This window comes from Canis lupus, chromosome X (genome assembly GCF_048164855.1).
Source record: "Canis lupus baileyi chromosome X, mCanLup2.hap1, whole genome shotgun sequence".
Taxonomy (NCBI): Eukaryota; Metazoa; Chordata; class Mammalia; order Carnivora; family Canidae; genus Canis; species Canis lupus.
Window position 1 is genome coordinate 53,838,218 of NC_132876.1, and position 25,417 is coordinate 53,863,634.

General features: G+C 35.9%; 1 protein-coding gene across 7 annotated transcripts in view; it reads right to left on the minus strand.

Annotated features, from left to right (window-relative positions):
- Nucleotides 1–25,417, minus strand: part of DIAPH2 (diaphanous related formin 2) — a 1,054,304-nt gene that overhangs the window by 555,895 nt on the left and 472,992 nt on the right. For all 7 annotated transcript variants that reach the window (XM_072816467.1, XM_072816462.1, XM_072816464.1 and 4 more), the window contains one exon: nt 3,445–3,546. In XM_072816467.1, the coding sequence (XP_072672568.1) occupies nt 3,445–3,546 (102 nt within the window). The remainder of the gene's footprint in view (nt 1–3,444; nt 3,547–25,417) is intronic.

A 25,417-nucleotide genomic window follows, 5' to 3' on the forward strand; every position in this document is an offset into this window, starting at 1 on the left:
GGTTTCTCCTATCACATTTAGGACTTTCATTCATTTTGAATCTAATTTTGTGTATGGTTAAAGAAAGTGGTCCAGTTTCATTCTTCTGCATGCATTCTGTCCAGTTTTTCCAATACCATTTGTTGAAGGGACTTTTTTCCATTAGATAGTCTTTCCTGCTTTTCAAAGATGAGGTGACCGTATACTCATGGGTCCATCTCTGGGTTTTCTATCCCGGTCCATTGATCTATGTCTGTTTTTGTGCCAGTACTATAATTGTCTTGATCACTACAGCTTGGTTATGTAACTTGAGGTACGGGAATCATGGTGTCTCCAGTTTTGTTTTTCTTTTTCAATATTGCTTTGGCTTTTCAGGGTGTTTTGTGCTTCCATATGAATTTTAGGATTATTTATGAAAAATGATAGTGATATTTTGATAGAGATTACATTAAGTGTGTATTTTGTTTTGGATAGTATATACATTTTAACACTGTTCTTCCAATTCATGAGCATGGAATACTTCCATTTCTTTGTGTCCTCTTCAATTTCTTTCATAAGTGTTCTATAGTTTTCCAGAGTATAGATCTTTTACTTTTTGAGTTATTTTATTCCAGGGTATCTTATTGTTTTTAGAACAATTACAAATGGGATAGATTCCTTGATTACTTTTTCTGCTGCTTTGTTATTAGTGTATAGAAATACAGCAGATTTCTGCATGTTGATTTTATATCCTGCAACTTTGCTGAGTTCATGTATTATTTCTAGCAATTTTTTGCTGGAGTCTTTTGGGCTTTCTACATAGAGTATCACACCATCTGCGAATAGTGAAAGTTTGACTCCTTCCTTGCCAATTCAGATGCATTTTTCTTTTTGTGTGATTGATGAGCTCAGGACTTCCAGTACTATGTTAAGTAGTAATGGTAAGAGCGTACATATTTGTCTTGTTCCTCAATGTGGAGGAAAAGCTCGGTTTCTCCCCATTGACCCCCAGGGGAGGCGGAGCCGAGGATGATAATACCTCTGGGTCTTTTATATATGGCCTTTTGATGTTGAGGTAGGTATTTTCCATCTATCCCTCCTTTGTTGACAGTTTTTATCAAGAAAGGATGGTGTATTTTGTCAAATGCTTTTTTCTGCCTGTGTCTCTGCCTCTCTCTCTGTTTGTGTGCCTCTATGAATAAATAAATAAAATCTTAAAAAAAATAAGACTTTTCTTTATTCTTGAGGTAGGCCTATATTGCAATATACTTCCTTCTTAGGACTGCCTTAGCTACATCCCACAAGTTTACACTGTTGTGTTTTCATATTCAAGATTTCAGTGTAATTTTTAAAAATTTCTTCTTTAATCTCCTGGTTAACCTATTCATTCTTTAGTATGATGCTCTTCAAACTCCATGTAATGGCAGTCTTTCCAATTTTTTTCTTGTAGTTGACTTCAAGTTTCATAAAGCTGTGGTCTGAAAATATGCACTTGTTGAAGGCTGATTTGTGACCCAGTATGTGATCTATTTTGGAAATCTATCTATGAAAAGCATGTGTGTTCTGCTGCTTTAGGATGGAATGTCTTGGATATATCTGTGAAGTTCATCTGGTGCAGTGCATCTCAAAGCCCTTGTTTTCTTGTTGATTACCTGCTTAGGTGATCTGTCTATTGCTGTAAGTGGGGCATTAAAGTCACCTACTATTACTGTATTATTATCATCAATGAGTTTGTCTTTATTGTTAATTGATTTATATATTTGGAGGCTCCTAATTTGGGGGCATAAATATTTATAATTGCTAGATCTGGATAGATCTTGATGGATAGACCCCTTTATTATGCCTTTCTTCATCTCTTGTTACAGTCTTTGGTTGAAAACCTAGTTTCTCTGATTTAAGTATGGCTATTCTAGCTTTCTTTTGAAATTCATTAACATGATAGATGGAGGCAGCCAGGGTGGCTCAGCGGTTAAGTGCCGCCTTCCACCCAGGGTGTGATCCTGAAGACCCGGGATTGAGTCCCACATCAGGCTCCCTGTATGGAGCCTGCTTCTCCCTCTGCCTGTGTCTCTGCCTCTCTGTGTGTGTATCTCTCATGAATAAATAAATAAAATCTTTTTAAAAAAACATGATAGATGGTTTTCCATCCACTCACTTTCAATCTGCAGGTGTCTTTTGGTCTAAAATGAGTCCCTTGGAAGCAGCATATAGATAGATCTTCTTTTCTTTAACCATTCTGATTCCCCATGTCTTCTGATTGAAGTATTTAGTTCATTTACACTCAGAGTGATAATCCAAAGATATGAATTTAGTGCCATTGTGTTATATGTAGTATTGGTGTTTCTGGTGATGGTCTCTGGTCCTTTCTAGTCTTTGATGCTTTTGGTCTTCTCCACTCAAAGATTCCCCCTAAAAATTTCTTGTAGGGCTAGCTGAACGCTTTTAGTTTTTGTTTGTCTGGGAAACTCTTCAACTCTTCTGTTCTGAATGACAGCCTTGCTAGATAAAGAATTCCTGCCTGCATATTTTTTACCATTCAGCACATTGAATATATCCTTCCACTTTATTCTGACCTGTCAGGTTTCTCTGGACAGATCTGCTGCAAATGTGATTTGTTTTCCACTAAAGTTTAAGGATTTTTTTTTTCTGTTGCTGCTTTCATTGTCTGTGTATTTTGTGAATTTGACTATGATATGCCTTGTTGATGCTTAGCTTTTGTTGGATTTAATAGGTCTCTGTGTTTCTTGGATTTTGATGTCTATGTCCCTATATTAGAGAAGTCTTCAGCTATAATTTGAATGAACAAACCTTCTGTCTCTTTGTCTTTATCTTCTGGGATTCCTTCCAAAAGGTGGTAGTTTTCTAAGTGTTTACTTGCAGTTTTTGTTCTCTGAGACCTCTGATTGTTTTCTTGGGTGTTCAGAATAATTTAATAACTACCTAGCTGTTTTTGAGAGCCCTGACAAACTTTGGGTCCCCCAAATTCTCCACCATTTTAACTCCTTCATGAGGTTCACTAATCAGTTTTAAAGTTTAGTGGTAACAATTTAACTTTCTACCATCGCAATCACTTTAACTATAAAGGCATATCGATAAAAGAATTTGCCCAATGTGACCAGTGAATACTCCAAAACTAAAACACCCAAGCCTAGGCAGAAAAGGGAAAATAACACTCTTTTAAACTATGCCTTATATCTCACTCTGTCTTTTAACGTGCTAAACTTTAAGTATCTTCCAAAGCTTTATTATTCATAAGTTTCATCTGACCTGAGGAAGACAAAATTATGGTCTTCATTCTGGCTATATGACAAAAAGGCAATTCAAATCATGTTTGGGGAAAAAAAAAAACCAGATCATGTTTGCATGCAATTTTGTTTCTAGTGGATGCTAAATATACCTGTTAAAATCAGTTACAACTTTGTTTAAAAATATTCAACAACTCATCACCATAATCACTACCACCCCTATTTAGAAAATAACACATACACAGATTCTGGGCCATTTTGTGATCCAAAATTCTCAATTCTTTCACTTTCTTCTTTGCAGGCAAGATCTTCTTTTCTTCTGAAGCTTCTACATTCTTTTGAACTAAAGGAAAAACATTTACCCATAAAAAATAATGGTATTATTCCAATCACACAAAATAAATTAGTAAGGCATATTAACTACATTGATAAAGCTTATGTGAAAAATCAATAAATGTATTTATTTCATTGTATTTCAATATAATATATTGAATAAACATAATAATATAGGTCTATATAGAGGTTTACTTAAAAATTAAATATCAGCACTTAAGCAAAAAAGATAAGCCAAATAGTACTAAAAATCAATTACTACTTTTTACCTAATGTGCAACATTCATTACTCCTTTAACAGGAATCTACAGCAGCACTGAAATTAAACATATAGTAAAATCTCCCTATTTTGGACTAATTGAGGGAAAAGGCAAAATATGCATTCATCCTAAAATATGCTAAATTTTAGACATGTCTTTAATTCAGTGTAACTGCTTTTAAGTATGTAAAGCAATGCTAACTGCTAAACTGGTTGCCATATAAAAATTCCTGCTGAGATTGCTTTGAAGAATAAATATGAACCATTTGCAAGTTGCACAACAACAGTACCATTTACATGCACATAATTAATGGACCTGAAACTCTGAGAAGTAGAAGTGCCAAGGAGTGGCTTCCCACCCTCCCCCCCGCCTCCCTCCACCTCCCCGCCATAACCTCCATCAACTCTCACCCAGAAAATGCATCCCAAAAACCAAAGTAAAAAAACAATGTGGTTATCTGCTATGAAAATGAAGCTTTATGGCAAATCCCTAAACTCTCCTATACAGAAATTCTATAGCTACCATTGTACTCATGTGTTGGCAGTTTATGTCTTCTAATATAAAAATATGGTTGTAGATAATGGGACTGTTAAAAAAATGTGAGAAAAATAAACCCAACATTTTTTTTCATTCAAGTAGTGATATGCTTTTGTCTCCAAACTCATGCTGCTAAACTTCATCACTGAATCATAATACTGCTGCTTATTACTTTTAAAAATATAACTTCATTTTGAGGAAATCAATATTTTCATTATTTTAATTTATCTGGTTTTTGTTAAAGAGCTTACAAATGAGTTACAGATTTTCTCTAGAGGAAAAGCAACACACAACCACAGTACATTTTTGCTAAGCTACATGTTCATGGATGTTACTATCTGGAAAACTTTCTATAAACATTATAGGATGCATTAAATACTGCAAGTCCATTAAAACCCCATTGTTTTAGTGGTGCAAGATATAAGAAAATGAAGTGAACTTTGTAGAAAAAATAACAAAAAATTAATTACCTGAATAACTCAAGTCTTAACATTTAGTTCTAAGATATACCACTATGACTTATCTAAAGTGATGCATAGTGTAAGCAGACTAGATAATAATTACACTTGAAAATCATAATCTCAAGTAGTTTGCCATGCGTATTCAATACAATAAAATTATTGCTACTCATGGAAACAAAAATGAGTTTTAATATATTTCCCTTGAAGTGGTCATAAATGTTTCTCAAAGAATCATTCTAAGAGCACAGTGTCTTTCTTGTACAATAATCAGCATTTTAATTTATTCTAATTTTTAAGTCATGTCAGGTTAACACAACTCTATAGAAAAAATGACAGTCCAAGAATCATACCCTTTGTTAATAAAATAAGTATCTGAAAAATAATAAAATTACTTCTAGAATCATTCAGAAAACTTTTCCCAAAGAAATAGTCAAGAAAACTATTCTAAGCTTCCAATATGTCTTAAACCCCACTATGGGAGATTAGTTAACCAAGTACATATAGGATGAAAATGCTGTAGTGTAATAGATATTGTAAGATTTTCTGCAAACTAACAAGACTCCAGAATAACCCAAACATACATAATGCTCATTTTGTATGACTTCATATTTTTGCATTATTTCATTAAAATATATTCCAACATCTCCCCTTTTCAAATGAACAAATTATTTCAAATTAAGATTAGATGTCTTAAGTATCTTAAATCTTAATATATTTCCCTTATAGTATGCAAATTGGCTTTAGCCTAGGTTGAAGAAATAAGAATTCCATGATTGGGCACCACTATTTTGAGAATTACTAAAGCAAAGCTAGTTTATTTTTTTTTCAATTTTTTTAATGATTTTATTTATTTATTCATGAGAGACAGAGACGAAGGCAGAGACATAGGCAGAGGGAAAAGCAGACTCTTCACAAGGAGCCCTATGTGGGACTTGATTTAGGCCACCACCACCCCCCCATCACACCCTAAGCCAAAGATAGTCGCTCAACCACTAAGCCACCAGGCTTCCCAAGCAAAGCTAGTTTAAAACAGTTCCCTAATTAGACAGCCTTTCACAAACAATAAAGGTTTTGCTAATATTGTCTTTAGCTTTCTTGTCTTTAAGAGCATTCCTTAGTGATCACAACCACAGGGTTAGATAAATAAATACTTTGAAGAGAGGTAATAACATATGAAACTTATCCCCAGATAGTACTGAAAGCTTCATATATTAAAACTGTCCTGTTTCCATGACTACAAAATGTTACTTGGTATATGTAGGATGCGTTTATTACATATATGTTTCAAATGCTTTTAAAAAGTAAATACTCCATAGCTTTAGTGAAACAGCAGCAATAACTTGATTAAGATTTGAATAGACATTTCTCCAAAGAAGACCTACAGATGGCCAACAAGTATACAAAAATATCCTCAATATCTTGAGGGAAATACAAATAAAGCCACAATGAGATATTACCTCAAACCATTTTTTCATGTTTTTAGAAATATTTTATTTATTTATTTAGGAGAGCACAAGAGAGCACAACCAGAAGGGAGGGGCAGAGGCAGAGGGAGAAGCAGACTCCCCGCTGAGCAGGATCCTGGGATCATGACCTGAGATGGCAAACACTTAACCCATGGAGCCACCCAGGTAGTCCTCAACTCACAGATCTTGGAATGGCTATTATCAAAATCTAAAGCAAAATATTGGTGAGGAAGTGGTGGAAGAATTGGAACCTTTATACATTGTTGGTAGAAATATAAAATGGTGTAGCTGCTATAGAGAACAGTACGGAGAGTCTACAAATAATTAAAACTAGAAAAAATTAAAACTAGAACTACCAAATGATCTACCAATCCTACTTTTGGGTATATAACCAAATTAACTGAAATCAGAATCTCAAAGAGATAGCTGTACTCCCATGTTTACTGTAATATTATTCACAAAACAGTCAATATATGGAAAGAATTTAAATGTCCATCAAAAAGATCAAGGGATAAAGAAATGTGGCATATACATAAAATGAAATGTTATTCATCTTAAAGAAAAAAATCCTACCTTATATAATAACACGGATGAACCTGGGGAACACTATGCTAAATGAAATAAGCAAGTCATAGAAAAGTACTGCATAATTATGAAGCATCTAAAATATCAAACTCATAGAAACAAAGAGTAGAATTGTACAATTGTGGTTGCCAGGGACTGAGGGACGGGGAAGTGGGTAGTTGCTGTCACTGTTCAATGTATATAAAGTTTCAGTTTTATAAGATGAATAAACTCTAAAGATCTGTGGTACAACACTGTAGCTAAAGTTAATAACAATGGGTAGTGCACTTAAAAATTTGTGAGCGGGTACATCTCAAGTTAAAAGTGCTTACACTATAAAATTTATAACATAAATTATAGTAATTTTCTTATTTGAAATTACTTGAATAGGACTGGAGAGATTTTTTAAGTCTCAATATAAAAACCTAAATAATTGATTTTGTCATCCATGGCCCTATGGTCCTCACATTCATAATGAGGCCTATAATCAAATGTGATCTCTGCATCTGCAAATGAAAAACCGTATAGCCACTGATTTTGAATCAGATGGATTAAATTAATTTCAGTGCTTCAATTAAATTGGTCACTGCTAATTGACCAAATAATAAACCATAAAATACTGTCTGTAGAAATATGATTTTTAATAAAGACATTTGTATTATTATGTTAACATCAAGATACTAATTATATAAGATAAAGGGTCCATTTAGTATTCTTATATTTCCTTTAATATATGGATTTTTAACTGCAATTGTTCTATCAATTTATTCCTTCACAACGATGGATGCTCATTAACAAAAAATAAACAGGGCTCTAATACTTTCCTGATCTAATTTAGGCAATGTTCATCAATCCCCTATTAATCTCTGCTACCGGGATCCCTGGGTGGCCCAGCGGTTTAAGAGCCTGCCTTTGGTCCAGGGTGTGATCCTGGAGTCCCGGGATCGAGTCCCACATCAGGCTCCCTGCATGAAGCCTGCTCCTCCCTCTGCCTGTGTCTCTGCCTCTGCCTGTGTGTATGTGTGTCATGAGTAAATAAAATACTAAAAAAAAGAAATCTCTGCTATCTCAGTGGATACATACATGTGACAAGATATCTGTAAGTTGTTGCAAATATTAAGATATTATAATGGGTACCACTGAATTCTTTGCATAATAACTATCATAAATCATAATAAATTATTTATAACTACTTTATCTTAAAATTCTAGTGAGAAAGATTGATTGCTAAAGTCAGCATCAACACTATTCATTAATTCATTTAATCAGCAAATACTTGTTGAACACCTACTATGGTGAGCTTAGGGACAAGCATATAGAAAGACTTAAGTGTCTACTCATTTTTCTTAAATAGATGGTCATATGTAAACTACTAATTAGGGAAGTATCTCCAAAAGATCTCTAACATTTGTAATTTTCTTTATCCATAATAATATAGTTTGAAAGAATATATGCTTATCACTCAGCAAACTCTCTTTTGATTATTAGAAGTAGTTTCATATTAAAGAATACTGTATCTTAAACCAGCATCAACTGATGTATTACATCATATTATAAGAAATATGTGGAGAAGTAAAAATATGACACTTCCTAGTAAGTATACTAAATACAAACCTAGGATAAATAAAGCCAGTAACACTAGTGTTAAAAACCACCTAAAATATTTATATAATATATATATATATATATCCAACAAGTAAATGCCCAACTTGTTTTAGATATATCATATAAATATAATAATTGTGATCTTCTTATATAAATACATATTTTTCCATTGGTATACAATTCCAGAAGTGATTTTACCTATACGGAAAGAATTTTTCAGTTATTAGTTGAAATGGGTGTTAAACTTCAATAAATAATTTCATGTTAAAATGAGTGCAAGTATGAGAATGACAGGCAGGGAAAATCTACTATGATTTCTGTGTGATAGCTGCAATATTTTTTTTCATTGCTATTTTCTATTCTTTTAAAGTTGTCTTTATTCTTGAATTTCTGGAAATATAAAAAATAGAACTGAAAATGTATAAAGGAATATACATATATATAAATGTTAAGTATATATTTATATATATAAATAAATATTTATAAATGTGCTGAGTGAAGTAAGTCAATCGGAGAAGGACGATCATTATATGGTTTCACTCATATGGAGAATATAAAAAATAGTGAAAGAGATTATAGGGGAAAGAAGAGAAAATGAGTGGGAAAAACCAGAGAGGGTGGCAAAACATTAGAGACTCCTAACTCTGGGAAACGAACAAGGGGTAGTGGAAGGGGAGGTGGGCAGGGGGATGAGGTGACTGGGTGACGGGCACTGAGGGGGGCACTGGGTATTATACTGTATGTGGGCAAGTCAAACTCCAATAAAAATATATATAAATAAATAAATAATAATTAAAAACTATATATAAATATTTATATATAAATATATATATAAATATATACCTATATATATATATAAATACAAAGAGGAAAGTATAATAAAAAGAACAATAACAATGATAGTAGTACTAGTAGTAGTAGTAACCATGATCACAATCATCACAATCACCACCAAAATCAACTTTTATTAAATAATTCCTCTGTCACCTTATATAATAGGTATACCATTGTCATTTTATAAAGGAGAAACTAAGGAACAGAAAAATTGAGTCATTTGTCCAAGATCAAATAGCAAGTAATAAAAAGATGCTCAACATCATCAATAATCAGGGAAATGCAAATGAAAACAACCAATGAAATATCATTTCACAGTCATCAAATTGGAAGTAACAAAAAAGTCTTGTAATGCCAAGTACAGATGAGGAGGCAAAGAAATAATAATTTGATTGTGCCAGCAATGGCAGTAAAAATTAGGACAACAAATATAAAATAAATATTCAGTAACATCTAATACATTTAAGGTGTGCTTACCACAAGTATAACCCAATCTTTCCATTTATGGGTCAGTCAAGAAACAAGGATGTTTACTGCAGCAAATTAACAACAGTACAAAAACTGGAAATAATCCATATGCCAGGGGGTTATGAAATGGATAAATTGTGGTATATTCATAGAATAGAATACAACTCAGCATTTATAATAACTGTACTACAGATAAAAATTATAATAAGAATAGATCCCAATTACAATTTTGAATGAAAAAATAAGAGTCATGGAAAATGTTGTATGCAGCATAATAGCATTCATCTAAATTAAAAATGAAACAGAATAATTTTATGTATTCTTTATAGAGTGTATGTATGGGTATACAGATACATATATAAGTAAATATGTATCAAAATTTTAAAAATATGAAATACTTAACATGATAATGCTTTTCTTGGGGGAAGAAAGTGGAACAAGTAAAATCCTGGAAACTTCAATTTTATCTCTAATGTTTTATTTGTTTAAAAGCAAAGATCTATAATAAATATGATGAATATTAACATTTATTCATTCTGAGAGGCTGGTACATAGGTGTTTCCTATATTAGCCTATGCATATTTCCATTTTTTAACATAAAAATAAAATTTTATCACCAGATATATATATATTATAATATATATTTATACTTTTAATATATATAATACATAATATATATATTTACTCTTTATAAACTCTTAGCTTTGACAATCCAGGGACCAAGGGTATATAGGAAATCAGAAACAATAGGGGAGGGAATAATAAAAACTACAGGTAAATATTAATCAGTTTGGTCAGCAAGCACAATTTTGTTTTCAACTGTTTTTGAATCTATTTTGCGAGGAATAACATATTTACCAACCCTTGAGAGGGAAAGCCGATCCAATATGCAGTAGGAGATACTATTTCCATCTCTTCTTATGTGCTGCATATTGCAACTGTGAAGCTTCCCCTTTCTGTGCTACCTACAGCTGTGCGTTAACTAAGGCACACCAGAGAAAGGTAGATTTCACTCTGTCACCTGCACAGTAGTCAAAACCATAGGAATGGCATTATGAGTGTTCCTGAAGTTTACAGCACCCTAAACAAGACTAATGGTTCTAACGGTGGGAAAAACACACACATACCTTGTAATGATTCCCTAATTAAGGAATAAATCCTACTGGTCATAGTTTATTGATTTTTATTTATTTTTTTAATTTTTTACTGGTTATAGTTTAGACAAGAACCTCCAAATCAGGAAGCACACGTTACTGCAAATTAACTTCTGGAAGACTAATATACTTGCACACCTGTTCATTAAGGAAATTGCTGAACACTGCTAAGTGTCACCAGAATACTATGCTTAACAACGTGCATAGCTAATGTTGTATATTTTCAATTGGGTCTCAATAGCTCAGCATGTAATGATGTATTTTAGGGAGGACAAATAAAGTTGACTTAGAGGTTTTTAGGGAGAATCACTCCCTTGTTTGAAGTGATACTTTAAATATCAAAATGGAAATATGGTTCTTACTTTTCACTAGCATTTGACAAATGAGGTAGTAGAAGATATTCCTGTTAACCTTTAATCTTTGTGAAGTACCTTATTCAAGCTATAGTTAATTCTTTTACTTGTAAGTTGGCTCTGACTTTCCATGTATGGACTGATATTTTTCTGGCCATCCCACACACTCAAATAATGTCCTGTTATGTTAAATTTCCTAATTCATGGCACAAATCAGTAAGCCCAGCAATAAATCCCAAGAGCTAAGTGTATCAAAATTGAATGCTAAGAAATGCAACAGTAGGAATTATGACGATAAAACTAGCACTGCTAGACTAATAGGGCATTTTTTGTTGAGAATAGTTTAGGTGTTCATCATATTCAGGTTTTTCTTTTTTAATCTGGTCATCTCAGTCTGGTACAAGTCCTGCACACAATTTAATTAAAATGCAAAAGGTAGTTAACCTCATGAGCAAGACTGAACAAAATTACACCCTGAAATATTTGTAGCCATTGTCAACATGACAATGTGGGATTTTTCACTCTGGGTTTCACATATAGCTGAACATATCTTGAAGGTCAGTGCTATACATCTCATCAAGGATTTACTTATTTAAGTGAAGGATCACTGGGAAACTATGTATCCTAAAAGAAGTTTCTCATCTCCTGGATATTTCTACCTGATTGTCTAGTAAGCTCCTTAAGTTTAGCACATCCTATGCCAAATTCCTTTTCTTTATCCTAAATCTGCTCCACCCATAGTCTTTTGCATCTCAACAAATAGCAACTGAAATCTTGCGAATCGTTCAAGCAAAATATAAACATGCACATGCACACACAGACACACAGACACACAAATGAGTTATTGACTCTTACCTCTCACAGGCACATCCCATTCTTTGGCAAATCCAGTATCTGATCACTTATTATCACCTCCATTTCTACCTAAGCATTTCAAGTCACCATTACTTGTGGCCTACTTGTAGTCTAATAACTCATCTCCCTTCTGCCTTTGCCCTTCTTCATTCTATCCTGTCAATTCATTTCATTAATGTTTTTCTACTGCTCAAAACCCTCCAAATGGCTTCCTGCCTTATTCAGAATAAAAACCAATGTCCTTACAATAGCCTAGAATATCCTACTTCATATTTCATGCCCCTTCCATAACTGCTCTGATCTCATCTCTTGCTATTTTCCTCTCATTCACTCCAGCCACACAAGCTTCCTTGCTGTTCTTCAAATATAGCAGAACAACTTCCACAACAGAGTCTTTACACTTGATATTATGCTATCTCGAGGTCTTTCCTCACATCTTTCAGATCTTTATTCAATGTTACTTTCTCAACTGAAATTTTCCTGATGATGTGGTTCAAAATCACAACTCTACCCTTTTGACACATATTTTCCTCCTTGCCTGCTTCATTTTCCTCCCAAGCAATTATTGGCATCTGACATAATTACTTATTTTATTGTCTATACCTTCTACTTTGATGTGAGCTCTATTAAAAAGAAGAATTTGTCCCTGTTTTTATTTTATTTTTTATTAAAAAAATTTATTTATTTATTTATTTATTTATGTATTTATTTATTTATTTATTTTTTATTAAAGAGAAGAATTTGTCACTGTTACATACCATCACCTAGGATCATTCCTGAAAAAAATAGGCACTATAATTATTTTGGAATTTATACTTCATATATATTTTTATTTGTGCAAGAGGATCTATGTAAATGTTATATATTCCAGTATTGTTAATAGAAAAGAGATTATATGTGTTCATGTATTGCAGACAGATTTAATAAATTATGGTATATTGGGCATTGCTTATAATAGCAGATTTGAAATGACCCAAAAGCTCATCATTAGAAGAATGATTAAAACTACAGTATGTCCATTTAATGTACCATTCTGCTGCTATATCCAAGACTAAGGATGATCATTATAGAATGATATGGAATGATCTTCAATAAATATCATTAAACGAAGCAAACAAGTTATACATGACTATGCAGTACTACCATTTGTGGAAAAAAAAGAGGGAAGAATATATATATTCGCTGGTATATACATAAAACATTTTTGGGAGGAAACACAAGAAATTTATTATATTAGTTACTTCTAGGGAAGGAACGAAGTAGCTCAGGTACAGAGATGAGACATGAAATTTCCCTCTATACTATTTTTTGTGCCTCTTGAATTTTAAAAACCATGTAAATATTTTATCAATTCAAAAATGTATAGAAAAAGAAAGAAAAGGAACAAAAGGATTTCACCACTAAGATGTCTCTAATATATGAGTGCATAGGACAAAAATGTTTTGTGGTACAAGTTGGGGGAAAATTACTTTGTGCACTTTAGGATGCAGCATAGAAATGAAGCCTAGTCTTCAAATGACACCATCAATAAAGCAGAGGAAGAATAAAGTAACACATATCAAATGGTGATGTAGACCTAGAGTCTGAGAGGCATATCAAAATGTATTAGTGAAATTCAAATAAGCAAAATTTTAACAACATAATGATGTGCAAAGGGGGGGGTGGGCTTAAGGATTCACTGCTTTCAGCATGACTAATGAATTCAATCTTCACAACTGTATTATGTTTGATAAACATATTTTTTTAAGATTTATTTATTTATTCCTGAGAGACACAGACTGAGAGGGAGAGGCAGAGGCACAGGCATAGGGAGAGGCAGGCTCCTAGCAGGGAGCCTGATGTGGGAGTCCCAGATCCCAGGATCTGAAGCTGAGCTGAAGGCAGGCGCCCAACTGCGGAGCCACCCAGGCATCCCTGATATGCATATTTCTTATAACTAGTCTCAACATATTTGTTTCTTATTCATCACTTATAGTTTATAAAAGAAAGTAAAATTGCAACAAAAATATTAAAACACCTGCACAAACATTTCCTGTGCAGACCAAAACAAAACAAACAAAACCCAAAGCTAGCAGAATCAGAACTGTTGGTTGGTATATGGCACTATCATGTCTGTAAAAATGGCTGAATTCATTGTAAAAAAACAAAAAGGCAATTTAAGAGTTTCAATAAATAATCTCTGCAAAGGATACTTTAAAGGTTAAACATACAAAATTTAAGGACTACATAGGTATTATATATATATAAGTAGGTTTCCCCTAAAGAATTCTCAAACCAGCTGAAGTAACCTGGAGAAGACTAGCTCCTGCAAGACCAATTTAGGTGTACCATTCATACAATGGTTTTGTAATTTTTATTCCTATCCCCAGATTCGTATGACCAGGAAAATTCTGGGTATACATAGTAATTAAGAGCACATATGCAACTACCAGCAGCACTCCATTGGATGGATTTCACTTATAACTTTGAAAAGCAAGTATTTGTATTAGTCTGCTCAGGCTGCCATAACAAAATGTCACAGACCAGGTGGCTTAAACAACAGGAATTTATTTCTCAAAGTTCTGGAGCCAGGGAATATCAAGATCAAGGTACTGGGAAGGTGGGTTTTATTCTGAAGGCTATTCCCTTTGTGTGTATGCAGGGAGAAAGAGAGTGAGCAGCCTTAGACAATAAATAACAAATGAGAATGGCAACAACTGTCTTACAAAAATACCCAGTGGGATAGATTTGGCCTGCTGTAGATTGACAACCCTTGACATAAAAGGTCTTCATTAAGTATGTGGTCCCTTATCCCCTTCCTTTGGCAACCGAGGGCAATTTATTCTTGCTTCAATCTTTGGAAATGTAATTGTTCAACATTTTCCTTGCAAAACAGCATATAGAAGCACCTTAATATAATTGTTAATTAGTAATCCTGTTTTCCAAATACCATTCTCATAATCAAACATATTTACACACCTCTTGCTTTTTTTAATGTATCAATCCAACAGGGATCAAAGATTTTATCTCAAACCATAACTGTGTCTTATTTGTTCCCTACATAGTCTCTTACGATTTTATCCTGCCTACATGTAAAATGACTATAAAAATCAGCCTTAATAAAATTATAAAATTAGTTTCTACTGTCCCATGAATACGAGGTAGAATGAGAGCTTATAAGGAGCTACAATGTTTGATAATGCTTCACTTGTGGGATGCCTGAGTGGGTCAGCGGTTTTGTGTCTACCTTCAGCCCAAGGTGTGATCCTGGAGTCCCGGGATGCAGTCCCATGTCTGGCTCCCTGCATGAAGCCTGCTTCTCCCTCTGCCTGTGTCTCTTCCTCTCTCTCTCTGTGTGTCTTTTATAAATAAATAAATAAAATCTTTTTATAAAAAGATAATGCTTCACTTGGGATATGCTGGTTTATGATAGAATGGAATCTGAATTCAATAAAAGGAACACATTAATAAGATCTTTGAATTTCATATAATACAGTTCTCCTTATGTACAAAACAACATTATTGCATATCTCAATATGGTTTGCTGCTGGCTGAGCTCAATAGGAAACAATCATAGTTACATTGATTCTGTTTCCCCCTTTCTGATTCCAACTAGTTTCAATTTTATTTTTCAGTAGTAATTTTCTTTAGTTCAGAAACCACATTAGTATATTCTACTGAAGTCAAAGTAAGCTTTAGAAAAAATTTTTGAAGGGATCCCTGGGTGGCTCAACGGTTTGGCGCCTGTCTTTGGATCGGGGTGTGATCCTGGAGTCCTGGGATCGAGTCCCACATCGGGCTCCCTGCATGGAGACTGCTTCTCCCTCTGCCTGTGTGTCTCTGCCTCTCTCTCTCTCTCTCTCTCTCCCTCCCTCCCTCTGTCATGAATAGATAAATAAAATCTTTAAAAAAAATTGTTTTTTGAGAAGGATAGGAGAGGGAGTACCTGAACTATTCTTTCTTTTCTTTTTTTAAATCAATTTTCATCTATTGGCAACTTTCTATTTGAGACCATTTTGTAGATGTGAAAATACATGGTAACTACAAAATTTTCAAAAGAGCCTAAAGTTATCCTGTTTTTAGGCAAAACAGACTTATGACCCTATTGCTTCTCAACTACTATCCTCTCTATTATGGCTATGAAAAATGTAGAATGCCTGAAATCATCATTGCCCTGCCCTTCCCTATGTTTTCATCTACTGGTAATCTGTATTTAAACAAATCTAGAACTACAGAATCAGATTATCAGAATTTCTTTAGATTGGTCCTCAGGATCTGTATCTCTTAAAAACTCCCCAGGTAATTTTGAATATTAGTAAAGTTTGGAACAACAGCTCTTTTTCTTTTTAAATATCTTATTTATTTATTCATGAGAGACACACAGAGAGAGACAGAAACATAGGCAGAGGGAGAAGCAGGCCCATGCAGGGAGCCTGATGTGGGACTTGATCCCGGGTCTCCAGGGTCATGCCCTGAGCCAAAAGCAGATGCTCAACTGCTAAGCCACCAGGTGTTCATGGAACAACAGCTCTATGGCATATAACACAACAATGTGTGGATAGCTCAAAATACTCTCCAAATTTTAAGTGCAATGATCAACAATAGTAAACCATGAAAGTCCTCTTTGTAACTTCTTCTAAAGTCCACAATCTAACACTAAGGCAATACTGGGTCAATGGCTGAGCACATAGTAGTGACAAATAGTGAGATTTTTAAGAGAAAGCAAAGGAATCTCAAGGCAATTCTGTTTATCTTAAAAGAAACTATCAACTAGATAACTTCCTTGGTGGCAAGGATCTTGCATAGAAATTTTAGGAATAAACAATAATATATTTCATAAATTAATTTAAAATATGGATATATATAATATACACAAAAATTAATAATAGATACTAATATCATTATCCCCTTTTATAGGTGTAGTTGTCATAATATGAGGAAAAAAAGATTTAAAGAACCCAATGATTTTCTATTGAAAAGGAAAGCAAAGGAAGGCTGGGAAGATGGAGGAGGAGGAAGACCCAAAGCTTGCCTCCTCCCAGAGATACAACTGATAACACACCAGGAAAAATAACCCAGAAAAAGACCCAAAGAGCAGCAGAACAAACTCCACAACATTGAGAAGAGGCCACATCAGAGAAAACAGTAAGGGCTAACACATGGTCTGAGAGCCAAATGGACCTTGGCCCCCTGAGATCTGGAGGGAGTCAGTGGCATCATCGCAAGGGGCAAGAAACAGATTATCACACCAGGGAGACTTCAAGCAGAAGATAAATCCCTATAACATCTGGCTTTGAAAGCAAGAAGGGCCGAATTTCATGAGTTTTTACAACCAGTTGGACAAACAAAAACAAAAACAAAAAACATCTGGAATTTTAAAAATCAGCTGGCTTGGCTCTGGAAGAATCTGGAGGATATTATGAAGCTGAGTCCCTTATCCTTAGAGATAGCACAACAAACATTCTACGGACATACAGCATAGAAACAGCAGTTTGAAAAACATCTGTAGCATAAGGGAGGGAAAGTTATTTACTCATCTCAGAGCATGTCCCTGAGAGGCAGGGATTATAGGGAAAGCCTTCCAGAAAAAAAGGACCTGGCAGGTGCCATTACCCTCCCCTACCCTTCAGCACAAACACATAGCCAATTGTGAAAACCAGCACACTGGGTGTTATTCTGTATGTTAGTAAATTGAACACCAATAAAAAATAAATTTTAAAAAAATAATAATAAAAAAATAAAAAAATAAAAAAATAAAAAAAGTCGTAGTACATTAAAAAAAAATAAAATAAAAAAATAAAATAAAAAAAAAAAAAAAGAAAACCAGCACAATGCCAACACTCCCTAGCTTATTTGCTTTAATCAAGCCCCTCCCCACACACTTCCAGGGATCTGCCATTCCCAATCACATTTGCCTCAATCCCTGCACGGTGGGTCCCCTCCCACCAAGACCTGCACAAATCTGCCAACACTATGTCTATGACTCATGCATTTTTCAAGGCCTCCATTCCAGCCGTGGAAGCAGGCTACATTTCCAAAGCAGACCAGTGTGCACCTTTTTGAAACATGCCACGCCACAGTTAGGGAACAAACACTGCTTACAACAGGCAAAGAGATCCTCTGCAGATGATGGAACTGAGGTAAAAGCAACCAGGACACAATAGCAGGGTTCACACAAAACACAGAGGAAATATTCTCTGAAGTGCCAAGTCCTACTGAACAGAGGATACTGGACTGAAGGACATTAACCAGACATCTTCTTCATAAGGCTATTATTGCCTATAAGAACAGGAGACACAGTTGATTTTCCTAACACAGAAACAGACACAGTGAAACAAAATGAGGAGACTGAGGAATATGTCCCAAAAGAAAGAACAGGACGACGCCATTGCCAGACACTTAAGTGAAACAAATATAAGGAAGATGCCCAATACAGAATTGAAAGTAAGGATCATAATGATACTCATAGGATGTGAAAAAAGAATGGAAGACATCAATGAGTCCTTCAACAAAGAGATAAAAAGAAATAATCAGATTAAGAACAGAAAAAAACAAAACAAAAATATACTTTATGGAGTAAATAGCAGGTTAGAGGAATAAGAGTAGTGAATTAATTACCTGGATGAAAACATAAGGAAAGCAATCAAGCAGGGCAAATTAGAGGAAAAAAATACAAATTGAGAATTGATTTAAAGAACTAAGTGACTCCATTGAGTATAATAACATTTGCATTATAGGGATCCCAGAAGAAAAAGAGAGAAAAGGGGGCAGAACATTTACTTGAAGAAATAATAGCAGAAAATTCCTGAATCTGGAGAAGGAAACAGATATCTAGATTCAGAAGGCACAGAGATCTCCCAACAAAATCAGTCCAAGGAGTTCTACATCAAGAAACAAAGAAATTAAAAGGGCAAAAAGAAGTGACCAAAAAAAAAAAAAAAATGAAAGCAGTAAGAGAAAATAGGGTAGTTACACACAAGGGAAACCCAGTAAGCCTATCAAGGGATTTTTTTCAGCAGAAACTAATTTATAGGCCACAGGAGAGTAGCAAGATATATTCAAAGTGTTGAAAGGGAAAAATCTGTAACCAAGAGTACTTTATCCAGCATAGCTATCACTTAGAATAGGTGATATATTGGGATGCCTGGGTGGCTCAGTGGTTGAGCAACTGCCTTCAGCTCAGGTGTGATCCCGGAGTCCTAGGATGGAGTCCCACATCAGGCTCCCTGCAGGGAATCTGCCTATGTTTATGCCTCTCTCTCTGTATCTCTCATAAATAAATAAATACAATCTTTAAAAAAAAAGTATAGGAGATATAAAGAATTTTCAAACAAAGCCTAAAGGAATTAAATGACCACTAAACCAGGAATAAAAGAAATACTAAAGAATATTCTTTGGAGACACCTGGGTGGCTCAGCGGTTAGGGAAGTGTCTGCCTTCGGCTTAGGGAGTGATCCTGGGGTCCCAAGATAAAGTTCCACATTGGGGTCCCTGCGTGGAGTCTGCTTCTCCCTGTGCCTATGTCTCTGCCTCTCTCTGTGTGTCTCTCACAGATAAATAAATAATGTATTAAAAAAAAAAAAAGAAAACTCATTGAGTAGAAAGGAAAGACCGTAAGTAAAAGTATGAAAAGTAGGAACCTCAAAAGAAGTCAGAATACATATATCTATAAAAATCACTCAAGGGATTCACAAAATAAAAGGATGTAAAACTATGACACCATATACCCAAAATGTGGGGGTGGAGGGAGAAGAGTAAAGAATGTGTTGAAACATACGTGAAAATCAACTTGATATACGCTGCTATGTGCAGATGATCTTATATACAAACTTAATGGTAACCACAAATCAAAATCTAGTAAATGAACATGCAAAGAACAAACAGAAAAGAATCCAAGTATATTCCCAGAGACAGCAAACTATGAAGGAGAACAAGAGAAAAAAGAATCAGAGAAAAAACTACAAAAGCAACCACAAAACAGTTTATTACTTGCCATTTTATTAATGACAATAAAAACACACTTACCAATAATTATTTTGAATGTTAGCCAAATGTTCCAATCAAAACACACAGGGTGACAAGTGGATAAAAACAACAACAACAACAAACCATTTACATGCTCCCTCAGGAGACACATTTCAGGCCTAAACACACCTTCAGCTTGAAAGTAAGGGGATGGACAAAAGATGAGTGGATAAAGAAGATGTGGTTTATACATACAATGGAATATTTCTCAGCCATTGGAAAGGACCAATACCCACCATTTCCTTCAATGTGGATGCAACTGGAGGGTATTACGCTGAGTGAAGTAAGTCAACTGGAGAAGGACAAACATTATACAGTCTCATTCATTTGGAGAATATAAAAATAGTGAAAAGGAATAAAAGGGAAAGGAAAGAAAATGAGTGGGAAAAATCAAACAGGGTGACAGAACATGAGAGACTCCTAACTCTGGGAAACGAACAAGGGGTAGTGGAAGGGGAAGTGGGCAGGGGGATAGGGTGAGTGGGTGATGGGCACTGAGGGAGGACTTGACCAGATGAGCACTAGGTGTTATACTATATGTGGGCAAATCAAACTCCAATAAAAAAACATGCAAAAAAAATGAAAGGGGATGGAGATACATCTATCATTGAAAATGGATGTCAAAAGAAATCAACCACAAGGAAAAAAATTACAGGTACATGAAGGATAAATAATATACTACTAAACAAAGAATAGATTAACCAGGAAATCAAAGAAGAAATTTTTAAAAAGTAAACCAATAAATCAGAGAAGAAATACAAAATTACATAGAAACAAATGAGAATGAAAATATAACAGTCCAAAATCATTGGGATGCAACAAAAGCAGGTCTAAGAGGGATGTTTAAAGCAATACAAGAGAGGCGCGGCAAGATGGCGGAGGAGTAGGGTCCCCAAGTCACCTGTCACCACCAACTTACCTAGATAACTTTCAATTCATCCTGAAAACCTATGAATTCAGCCTGAGATTTAAAGAGAGAACAGCTAGAATGCTACAGTGAGAAGAGTTTGCACTTCCATCAAGGTAGGAAGACAGAAAAAAATAAATGAATAAAAGAGCATCCAAAGGGAAGGGGCCCCCGCAAGGAGCCAGGCTAATGCTGCGCAGGGAGGCCTCCAGGAGAGGAAAGCCCAGTCCTGGAGAAGCTGAAACTTTACCAATCTTCACGGATGGAAAGGCGCTGACAGGGAACTAAGGCAGGATACCAGGAGAGGCAGTGGAGCCCCCAGGTTCCCGGGGTCACTAACAGAGGTAGTGTGCCCTGGGGGAGAGCAAGCCATACACCACGAGCCAAGAGCAGTAAAGGATTGGAGCACGTGACCAAGGGGACCCCAAGAGCAGCTCCAGTGGAGGTTCAGGCGGCGGCCCCACATGGAGAGGGCTGCCCGGCCCTGGGACCAAGATTCTAGCGGCACAGGCCACATAGCCCAGAGCACTAGGGGAAACAGCCCAGGATCCTGGGCTGCCCTTAGGACAGGCAGAGGTGGGGAGGACACAAGACAGCAAGGATGCTCCTGACTCCAGGCAATCCTGAGCTGTGCAGTTCAGCACCACCCGCCCCCGGAGCACCCAAGCAACTGCAGACTGGGACCTGCAGTAGTTACTGCGACAGCTGACTCCAGAGCTAGAGAACTGGCCCCCTACACTGTTGTTGTTCCTCCTGGTGTCACCTTGTACCTGGGACTGAGCAGGGCCGCCAGGGAGCAGGGGCCTCACAGGATAAACAGCTCCCACTGAGCCTGACAACATCAGGGGGCAGGACAGCTCCACAGGTGCACACACCTGAGAATCAACACAGCAGGCCCCTCACCGAGAAGACCAGCTAGAGGGACAGGGGAAGAGCAAGTTCTGGACTAAGCACTGATGGAAATTTCCAGGGGAAGTCTAAGGACGTACAGTGTATAGAATCAGAGGATGCCTCTCCTTGGTTTTTGTTTTTCGTGTGTCCCTCCCCTTTTATTTTTTTTTCTCCTTTTTCCAGTACAACTTGTTTCTAGCCACTCTGCACTGAGCAAAATGACTAGAAGGAAGAACTCACCACAAAAGAAACAATCAGAAACAGTACTCTCTCCCACAGAGTTACAGAATTTGGATTACAAATCCATGTCAGAAAGCCAATTCAAAAGCACAAATATAAAGCCACTGGTGGCTCTAGAAAAAAGCATAAAGGATTCAAGAGACTTCAGGACTGCAGAATTCAGATCTAATCAGGCCGAAATTAAAAATCAATTAAATGAGATGTAATCTAAACTGGAGGTCCAAACGAGATGGTTAACAACATAGAAGAACGAGTGAAGTACATAGAAGACAAGTTGATGGCAAGGAATGAAGCTGAAGAAAAAAGAGAAAAACAAAAGATCCTGAGGATAGGTTAAGGGAAATAAATAAGAGCCTCTGAAGGAAAAATGTACGTTTAATTGGAGTTCCCGAGGGCACCGAAGGAGATAGAGGACCAGAAAATATATTTGAACAAATCATAGGTGAAAACTTCCCTAACTAAGGAAGAGAAACAGGCATTCAGATCCAAGAGATAGAGAGACCTCCCCAAAAAAAATCAATAGAAACCATTCAACACTCCGACATTTAATAGTGAAACTTGCAAATTCCAAAGACAAAGAAAAGATCCTTAAAGTGTCAAGACACAAGAGATCTCTAAACTTTATGGGGAGAAGTATTAGGATAACAGCAGACGTCTCCACAGAGACTTGGCAGGCCAGAAAGGGCTGGCAGGATATATTCCGGGTCCTAAGTGAGAAGAATCTACAGCCAAGATACTTTATCCAGTAAGACTCTCATTCAGAATAGAAGGAGAGATACAAAGCTTCCAAGATAGCCAGAAACTGAAAGAATATGTGACCACCAAACCAGTTCTGCAATAAATATTAAGGGGGACTCTGTAAAAGAAAGAGGAAGTCCAAGGAAACAATCCACAAAAACAGGGACTGAGGGGCAGCCCGGGTGGCTCAGTGGTTTAGTGCCACCTTCAGCCCAGGGTGTGATCCTGGAGACCTGGGATCAAGCGTGATCCTGGAGACCTGGGATCAAGTCCCATGTTGGTCTCCCTGCATGGAGCCTGCTTCTCCCTCTGCCTGTGTTTCTGCCTCTCTGTGTGTCTCCCATGAATAAAAAAAAATAAAATCTTAAAAAAAAAGAAAAAAAACAGGGACTGAATAGGTATCATGATGACACTCAATTCATATCTTTCAATAGTAACTCTGAACGTGAATGGGCTTAATGACCCCATCAAAAGGTGCAGGGTTTCAGACTGGATAAAAAAGCAAGACCCACCTAGTTGCTGTCTACAAGAGACTCATTTAGACATAAGGACACCTACAGCCTAAAAATAAAAGGTTGGAGAACCATTAACCATTCAAATGGTCCTCAAAAGAAAGCAGGGGTAGCCATCCTTATGTCAGATAAATTAAAGTTTATCCCAAAGACTGTACTAAGAGATGAAGAAGGACACTATATCATACTTAAAGGATCTATACAACAAGAGGACTTAACAATCATCAATATATATGCCCCGAATGTGGGAGCAGCCAAGTATATCAATCAATTAATAACCAACCTTAAGACATACTTAGATAATAATACACTTATACTTGGATACTTGAACACAGAGCTTGCTAAAACTGATAGATCTTCTAAGCACAACATCTCCAAAGAATAAGAGCATTAAATGATACACTGGACCAGATGGATTTCACAGATATTTAGAGAACTTTACAACCAAATGCAATTGAATACACATTCTTCTCAAGTGCATAAGGAACTTTCTCCAGAATAGATCACATACTGGGTCACAAATCAGGTCTGAACCGATATCAAAAGATGGGGATTGTCCCCTGCATATTTTCAGACTATGCTTTGAAACTAGAATTAAACCACAAGAGGAAGTTTGGAAGGATTTCAAACACGTGGAGGTTAAAGACCATCCAGCTAAAAGATGAAGGATCAACCAGGAAACTAGAGAAGAATTAAAAAGATTCATGGAAACTAATGAGAATGCAGATACAACCATTCAAAATCTTTGGGATACAGCAAAAGCAGTCCTGAGGGGGAAATACATCGCATTACAAGCATCCATCCAAAAACTGGAAAGAACTCAAATACAAAAGCTAACCTTACACCTAAAGGAGCTGGAGAAGGAACAGCAATTGAAACCCTCACCTAGCAGAAGAAGACAGTTAATAAAGATTGGAGCAGAACTCAATGAAATAGAGACCAGAAGAATGGTGGAACAGATCAACAAAACCAGGAGTTGGTTCTTTGAAGGAATAAATAAGATAGATAAACCATTAGCCAGCCTTATTAAAATGAAGAGAGAAAAGACTCAAATTAATAAAATCATGAATGAGAAAAGAGAGATCACCACCAATACAAGGAAACAGAAACCATTTAAAAAATTTACTATGAGCAGCTATACGCCAATAAATTAGGCAATCTAGAAGAAATGGACGCATTTCTGGAAAACCACAAACTACCAAAACTGAAAAAGGAAGAAATAGAAACCCTGAACAGGTCAATAACCAGGTAGGAAATTGAAGGAGTCTCAAAAACCTCCCAAGACACAAAAGTCCAGGGCCAGGTAGATTCCTAGGGGATTCTATCAAACATTTAAAGAAGAAACCATACCTATTCTACTAAAGCTGTTCAGAAAGATAGAAAGACATGGAATACTTCCAAACTCGTTCTATGAGGCCAGCATCACCTTAATTCCAAAACCAGACAAAGACCCCACCAAAAATGAGAATTATAGACCACTATCCGTGATGAACATGGATGCAAAAATTCTCAACAAGACACTAGCCTATAGGATCAAACAGTACATTAAGATCACTCACCATGACCAAGTGGGATGTGTCCCTGGGATGCAAGGCTGGTTCAACACTCATAAAGCAACCAATGTGAAGGTTCATATAAAGAAGAGAAAAAAAACAAGAACCACATGATCCTTTCAATAGAAGCAAAGAAAGAATTTGACAAAATACAGATTCCATTCCTGATCAAAACGCTTGAGAGTGTAGGGATAGAGGGAACATTCCACAGCATCTTAAAAGCCATCTACGAAAAGCCCACAGCAAATATCATTCTCAATGGGGAAACACTGGGAGCCTTTCCTCTAAGATCAGGAACACGACAGGGATGTCCACTCTCACCACTGCTATTCAACATAGTACTAGAAGTCCTAGCCTCAGCAATCAGGCAACAAAAAGAAATAAAAGGCATTCAAATTGGCAAAGAAGAAGTCAAACTCCCCCTCTTTGTAGATGACATGATACTGTACATAGAAAACCCAAAAGACTCCACTGCAAGA